Source organism: Antrostomus carolinensis, unplaced genomic scaffold (genome assembly GCF_000700745.2).
Source record: "Antrostomus carolinensis isolate BGI_N321 unplaced genomic scaffold, ASM70074v2 scaffold27263, whole genome shotgun sequence".
Classification (NCBI taxonomy): Eukaryota; Metazoa; Chordata; class Aves; order Caprimulgiformes; family Caprimulgidae; genus Antrostomus; species Antrostomus carolinensis.
In genome coordinates this window covers 20,664-28,965 of record NW_010304865.1, presented here as the reverse complement: position 1 = coordinate 28,965, position 8,302 = coordinate 20,664, and the positions used below count along the sequence as shown (strand labels likewise).

Here is an 8,302-nt window from a genome sequence, read left to right as displayed (position 1 = left end):
GTCTCCCATGAGAGGGACCCCACTCTGGTGCTTCTAAGCTGGGAAGAGTTAGTGGTTCAAAACCATTTCTCTTTTGGGCTAAGTAGATCAATCTGGGACTAATAATAATCGGTAAACTTTCCATGCATATTCCATTTGGTAGGGAAAAAGGCATGTTTCAGTTATGTCTTAACTAGTTGCAGGATGATACTTTAAAAAAAACCAAACAAAAACAACCCTACCAAAACTAAACATAAAAAATCCCCTTCAAGTTCCTTCACATAAGCATGGAGTGCTCAGAATTACTTGTCAGAAAGGAAGCCCCATTGTACAGGCTCTATTTCTAAGAAATGCTATCCCCTATCCCTTAAAATAGCTTGGAGATGACAGAATTAACACAAGGAAGGAAAAAAATTTGAATAGTTCTATTCTTTTTACCCTTTAAGTAACCAAGCATGAGAAATTTGAACCCAGAAGGCAAATTTTTCATGTGACTGTCAGACAGAGTCACGATAGAAAGCAAATTAGCTGGTCTTCTGACTGCAGGCAAATAGTAATCACCCCTGCAAAGCCGGGACAGCAATAGCTGAAATCTTTGTGCTGCTTGTTTGAGAACCTCCCTTGTATAGCTTTGAGTAATAGCCAGTGCATTAACAATTCTGTTACTTCCGTTTAATAGAATTTTTTTTGGTTGCATCATGGAGTAGAAGGTATGGGCAAGTTCATCTTAAAAGTTTTCATCGGTATTGTTAGGGTGACTACTGATAGTTAATGAAATTGGAAGTACTCAGTTTTCCAAGTAGTGTTTATTCTTCCCTGTATCCTTAATTAATCCAATCTGTGTACATAATTAAAAATATACTTGTGATCTGTTGTTAGTTCACAAACTTTGAAACTGATAGATAAAGATATCGAACCAGAATTGCCTTGAAGTATTTTGTTTACTGTTGTGACATTATTGCCGACTCATTCTGATGCTTCTTTACATTTGCATTTCACCTATACATATGCATATATAAAATAAGCTGGATCATCATAGTTGAAGTTATGACAAGTTTAGAATATATTGATCTGGTAAGAGTGTCTCGCATTTCTATACTCTCTGGCTTTGCCACCACCTTGTGCTTAGTATGAAGTGTTTGGTAAGCAAGTCATTGGAACTGTTGAGGTTCTCTTGCCAAGTCCATCCTACCAGGCTGGGTGTTCTTCAGGATGACTTATCAGTGTAGCTCCTTTAGCAGCAGGTAGTATTGTTTCTTGACAACCCAAAGTGTTCGCTCTGTCTCTTGCAGAGTTGCAAGCCTTGCATGAAATGGTCCAGCAGAAAGTTGTGACTTTGCTAAGTGATCCAGAGAATATTGTGAAACAAACACTGATGGAAAATGGAATAACGCGTCTCTGTGTCTTTTTTGGACGTCAAAAAGCCAATGATGTTCTTTTGTCTCATATGATCACTTTCTTAAATGATAAGAATGACTGGCATCTTAGAGGAGCTTTCTTTGACAGCATTGTTGGTAAGTGTTTGGTTTTAGCCAGATGGATTAGAGAAGTAATAACATAAATTAATTTTTGCATATCCTGGAAACTGTTAACAGTCATATAAAAGCCCTTTCTTATAAAAATTTCTATAATTTATAGGAAAAGACTTTGCTGAATTATTGGGTGTAAATGTTTCTTTAGGAAGTGAAGGCACACCACTGTAAATATGAATATATTTTTCTTTTAGTCCAAATATTTAATACAGATAAGACAGGCAGTTAAGACTAGCTTAGATTAACATGAAAAATAAACTCTAAATGCTATTTATTTTTTAATTTTTTGAGTCTTTGCTAAAGCCACTAACTGAAAAAGCCTAAATTTATGATAAATAAATGCTAAGATTTCTGCAAGCTGTCTAGTAGATGCATCACTTCACAGCTGCGCATGTCCCATTAACTTCATGTGCATACAATGAGAACCATGCATCTGTAGAGGCTAAAATTATAATTTGAACACCTTAGTGCCTTAAAACCTCACTTAAAGATTTCTGTCAGCTTAGAAAACTTAATAACGGTTTAAAAAAAATTAACTAATGACATCCTAGCTTTGTGTATCAGCTGTTTAATATATCTGATGTTCCATGTATGTTGGAAATTATTCCACATGACTGTTGCTGAGAGTGAGTGCTCAGGATTTGCAGGTCAAGAAAACTTTCCCATAGCAGATTGCAGTACCTGGGGCAGGGGGAAATGGTACTTCAGGTGCATGGCACAAAAAAGGAGCATGATGAAATTTCCAGCAGGGCTGTTATGGTAGGCACACCTTCCATTATGACTGGAAACCACAAAATGCTGTGCTACCAAACACTGCCAAGACGTGATGCTGGTGACTTGTCAGAATTCGTTTAGAAGGAGCAATGGGATATAGACAAAGCACAAGTCCTCGCTTCTTGCAAAAGGCATGTAGAGAGATGTGTTTTTAACTCCCTTCTCTCACCCTATCCGTTCAAAACCTCCTCAGGAGAATTCAGATCAAGTTTTACTTAAAGCTTTTGCACACCTTTAAAACTGAGCTCTCTGTCTCATCTTTAAATATGTGCGGATACTGCTGCCTGTGGCTGTGGGCAGATGCCCTTCTGTAACAGTGACATTGAGGGGATTTGTCCTACTTGTGCCATTTCTTCTTCCTCTCTTCCTTTTAGCAACTGTTTGCAAAGCCCAGCATTAATACATGAACAAGTATATTGATTATTACCTTATTAGAGTAGAAGTGGTACAGTTATTGTGTTTAATGTTGATTCTGACAGGAAGATACTGAATTTTCTGGTATTTATCAATCCCAAATCACTGGGTTAGAAGCAGAGGCACTTATGGTCTGTCCTGTGTACCACATGTGACAATAGCAACAATAAGCCTGAGCTGTTCAGTGAAAAACTAATTTTTTTTTCCTCTTAAGAACAATCAGAGGACTTGCTCAGTTGTTTGTGGGAATGAATGTTAGCTTCATGGATGTAAAGCTAGAGGAAAGATCAGAAATTCAACAAGGTCCATCTCCCTGACCACTGCCAGAGATTAAGTATTGTAGATGGGTTATCTAATCTAAACAAGCAATTCCAGGTGACAGTTTCGTGTGGACACTGGCTGGCTTTCATGTGAGAAAGGAAGAGAAAAGCAATTTATTTTACTGGGATGTAGCTGATACTTTTTTTTTTTCTTTTTTTTTTGTCCAGCAGCTTCAAAGGAATTACTTTAATTTTGGTTTTGATCTTGTATTCTTTCTAAGATTTTGAAATATATTTTAGAACTGGATTTATTTTTGAAGCTAGGGAAAAACTAGCTTCATTATGGCAAATAATTTGAGAATGGTTAACTAAACAGCACATCTTGCAACCATTTCAGGCTGGAAGAGTTTTGGAAAATTGTTCTAACAGTTCCTTTTTGACTATTAGTGGTTCTTTTGTGGATAAGTAAATGTATGTTACAGATTTTCCTTGCTGATAATTAGTCAGGTATCCAGTTCAGTCTTTTCAGGAATCTGAATAATATTTAAACTACCATTGCTGCTAAGTTAAATGACAAAATCCTGCTAACAGAACCTTTAATTGTTGCTACTTTGTCCTTTCCATGTACAAATCTGGGCACTGTATCCCCACCCCTTAGGAGCACTGCTGGTTTTGCCTTGCTGTTCTAGCCTTCTGCTGACCAGCTGTGTGCTGACATCTGTACAGGGTTCCTATAAGGAACTCTGCAGGCACAGGGATCTGCTTATGTTGAACAGTTTTCAGAATATTGATCTAACTTTGAAAGGAAAGCAGCTTCCTTTTTTTTTCCTAACAACTAACAATCTGTTTTGAGATGTCTCTGTGGGACAGCAATTTTAGACTTTGGTGAGGGAAGGCAAGGAAGTGCTACTTTTGATTTTTCTGTGTTCTTTTTGTGTTCCAGGTGTTGCTGCTTATGTTGGCTGGCAAAGCTCATCAATACTGAAACCTCTGCTTCAGCAAGGTCTCAGTGATGCTGAAGAATTTGTCATTTATAAAGCCCTCAATGCTCTTACTTGTATGTGCCAGTTAGGACTCTTGCAAAAGCCCCATATTTATGAGTTTGCTTGTGATATCGGTAAGTTGGAATCCTGGCGAATACGTTGTTTTCCTATTTAAGAAAATAAATCTTAGTACTCTGTAAAGCATCACAGCTTAGCTGTCCCATATGCAAACTTAAAGTATTGTTTTTGAATCTACACAAAATTGTGTTATGAACTGTTGTTAGTTGGACCATGTTAGTGCTGAGAACTGTAAAACAGTAATATTGGTGGAACAAATTGAAAGCATCTTCTCTGATTTTATATAGGACAGCAGCAAATACCAGTTAGCCTTGAGTCCAAAAACCTTCTGCTTTAAGATGTTTCCTGGTTCTTCATGCCAACCTGCTATAAGGAAAGACTCCTGGTTACTTTTGGAAGTTGATCGGGCACATAACTTGCAAACTTTTACCCACCAGCCTTTGAGGAAGGGGGGAACCCAGTCCTTCAGACAATACGTCATCCTTTCTCATCCTGTTTCTATCACCCTAAAATCCCATTTAACTCAGTAGAACCTTGAATACAGAGTAGGTGTCTCCATCATCAGGCTTATCAGTTTCATTTAGACGTGCCCAAGATTTACTAGCTGTTTATGGAAAAGAAAAGACTATCTTTTGAGATGTAGTCTGCTTCTTCCTAGTGTTATGGCTTTTCAAATGCACTCAGAATTTGGGGCAGATTATCTGTGATTATATCTCCTACTGTCCCTTGATTACAACTTCTTAAAACTCATGTAACTGAGGTGCACTTCTAAGCCTGACAAGAAAACCTGCTGATAACCTTAAAATATAAATAGTGACTATTCAAGAAAGAGAGGGGAAAAATGAAGGAATCAAGTATTCAAGTATTCACTTGAAAAGAAAACAAAATAAATCACTGGTATTATGATTCTCCGTAATTGTCCAGAATAAGGTTAGGATTTATTTTTGGATTAGTCTCCTTTGTAAATCTGGAGTTGACAGTTAGAGAGTGAAATGAATAAACAGGAAAATTGTGGTGTTTGCTCATAGAATCTCCTGGTTGGAAAAGGCCTCTGAGGTCATAGAGTCCAACCATACCTGTCCACTACTAAACCATAGAGCACCCCGTCTAGCCATCTTCTAAACACCTCCAGGGATGGTGACTCAACCACCTCCCTAGGCAGCCCATTCCAATGCCTGATAACCCTTTCCATGAAGAAGTACTTCCTGACATCCCATCTGAACCTCCCCTGGCCTAACTTAAGGCCATTGCCTCTTGTTCTGTCACTAGTTACCTGGGAGAAAAGACACACACCCGCCTCCCTACAACCTCTTTCCAGGTAGTTGTAGACAGCAATTCGGTCTCCCCTCAGCCTCCTCTTCTCCAGACTAAACAACCCCAGTTCCCTCAGCTGCTCCTCATAAGGCTTGTTCTCCAGATCCTTCACCAGCTTTGTTGCCCTTTGCTGGAAACACTCCAGTGCTTCAATGTCCTTGTAATGATGGGCCCAAAACTGGATGCAGTATTCAAGGTGTGGCCTCACCAGTGCCAAGTACAGGGGAAGGATGACTTCCCTGGTCCTGGTGGCCACACTTTTTTTGATACAGACCAGGATGTCGTTGGCCTTTTTGGCCACCTGGGCACACTGCTGGTTCATATTCAGCTGGATGTCAACCAGCACCCTGAGGTCCCTTTCTGCCAGGCAGCTTTCCAGCCACTCCTCCCCAAGCCTCTAGCGTTGCATGGAGTTGTTGTGACCCAAGTGCAGGACCCGGCCCTTGGTCTTGTTGAACCTCATACAGTTGGTTGCAGCCCATTGATCCAACCCATCCAGGTCCCTCTGTAGACCCTTCCTACCCTCAAGCAGATCCAGCTTGATGTCATTTGCGAATTTACTGCACTGAATTCCTTCATCCAGATCATTGATAAAGATGTTAAACAGGACTGGACCCAACACTGAGCCCTGGGGAACACCACTTGTGATCAGCCTCCAGCTGGATTTAACTCCATTTACCAGCACTATTTGGGCCCAGCCATCCAGCCAGTTTTTAACCCAGCAGAGAGCATGCCTGTCCAAGCCAGTGTCAGCCAGTTTCTCAAGCAGAATGCTGTGGGAAATGGTGTCAAAGGCTTTACTGAAGTCCAGGTACACCACAACCACAGCCTTTCCCTCATCCATTAAGCGGGTAACCTTGTCGTAGAAGGAGATCAAGTTAGTCAGGCAGGACCTGCCTTTCATAAACCCATGATGTTTGGCAACATCAAGGAAGCTGGGCACCACGGGTCCAGTGAAGTCCATGAAATAATTTTCTTACTATGAGTGCTTTAACCTTGGCTGTCTGCAGGAGGGAAGACTTAGTTTAGGGGTAATTCTAGGGGAAGGAAATGACACCACAGGCTGCTGTGTGCAAGATGATCCCCTCTCTTTAATATTGTTATATTTTAATGGCCTGATTTTCTTTCAGCACCTTTCCTGTGCCATCCTAATCTTTGGATACGCTATGGTGCAGTTGGATTTATCACTGTGGTAGCACAGTATTTAAATATTGCTGATGTCTACTGCAAGCTAATGCCATACCTTCATCCTTTTATCACACAACCTATAATACAGGTAATATTTCAAATATTAATGTGAATATATTTTGACTCGTCATAATTCTTAAGACTGTCTTGTCATGGTCCAGGCTGTAAGAATATTAGAAAATTTTTATTTATTTATTTATTTTTTTCAGATAAGGCTAGAGGTGGTACAGTTTTTTGGTAGACATTGACAAAATGGCCATTGTCTTTCATGATTGAAAGGCTGCTATCTCAAATTGGTTGCAAATTGCAGAATGTTAAGCCTAAAATTATCAGAAATGTCTTTGGTTCAAGCCCTGCCTTGTTTACAGTCAAACTCTTGCAATATTCTGCTGGTTTATAGGAATCTGAAAGGCATGAAAAGCTGGCTGTGAAACAAGCAGTTCTCTTTTGTGCTTTCTACAAGACTTGAGTATTCTAGCCCTGCCCCACTAACACATTTGACTGTGGGCCTGATGACCCTCTGAAAACATGAGCAGTCTGTTAGTGATTACCATGCTTAGGATTTCAGCAGTGCTTTGCCAAGGGTGAGGGCAGAGTGCTCAGCACAAATGAGTTAAGCCATTTCATAACAGCATGTGTCTAGGAATGACCTGTGTGACGCTGGTAATATGATTATATAGGCATCTTTGCATATAACTTTAGGACCTGTAGAATGCATCTCCCAGGTGTTTAAATAGATAAATTGCAGTAATTACATTGAAAAGTGTAAACACTTTCACGTGTTAAACACTTTCTTGTAAACCATGCAGTTGGTAACTTCACTAAGATAACATTTTTCTTTGTTCACTTCTCCCTAGACACCTTGTGCTGTGTTTTAGGCATTGATTGATAAATTTCTATCTTGTTCATTTCCTGCTTCATTTTAGTATATAAATCTTTTCTTTGCTATGCAACACTAAATATAGTAAGCAAGTAAGAGGTAATGTTGAGTTGGATTGTAATAACTCCTCACTGTGGACTCATTTTAAAGTTTTCATGTAGACAGTCAGCTGTGAGCAGCGTGTTATAGGAATGAGATCTTCTGACACTGTTGTGAAGGAAGAATTGGAGTCCCAACCCACCATCTCCCATTATGCTGAGTATTCCAACGTTTATACAAGCATTTATGTCATAATTTTGGGCCAAATTAGGTTTGGCCATTTAACTGTGGGACTGTAACTGGGGACCTATTTCATAATTATGCTTTACTCTCCCCCCACCACCTTAAGACCTACTCTTGAAACAGCAGAAATTGAGTACTAAAATAAAAGTATAAATTCCAAAGGAATGTTGGGGCTGCAAGTAATCTGGAATGCATACAAGACTTCATTTGTCCAGACACATTCTCAGAACACAACAATCATTTAATTGCCACCTGGGAGAACAGAAACTTGTTTGTTTTTTCCTGTTTTAATAGTAATGAACTATCTTTATAAGGACTGCCTCAGTTAATGATTCTAAATTATGCCCTAACTCATCAGTTTCTTATGAATGTTTACTAATGTCCCAATATGCTTTTGAAGATTATTTACTTACATGCTTGTGCATCCTTATTGCCTTGTATACATAGGAGGAAACCTGGTAATCTGACTGGCACAAGGGAAGAGCTCTTCTAGTTGGTATTTTTACAGGGTAAATGTAGGACAATGACAGACAAAGTTTGAACTATCATTGTACTAGCAGTAGAATTTTTAATCCCATCTAGCAATGCCAAGTTAACTTTCTGAGACTGCTAGGAGAA

The 8,302-nt window shown here is 39.3% G+C and overlaps 1 protein-coding gene across 1 annotated transcript in view; it reads left to right on the top strand.

The window, feature by feature from the left end:
* Positions 1-1,271: 1,271 nt before the first annotated feature.
* The window catches only part of PIK3R4 (phosphoinositide-3-kinase regulatory subunit 4), a gene marked incomplete at its 5' end in the record, with an annotated part of 21,079 nt that continues 14,048 nt past the window's right edge, over positions 1,272-8,302 (top strand). Inside the window, 3 exons of the mRNA XM_010164620.1 lie at positions 1,272-1,493; positions 3,903-4,076; positions 6,465-6,610. Coding sequence (XP_010162922.1) covers positions 1,272-1,493; positions 3,903-4,076; positions 6,465-6,610 — 542 coding nt within the window. The remainder of the gene's footprint in view (positions 1,494-3,902; positions 4,077-6,464; positions 6,611-8,302) is intronic.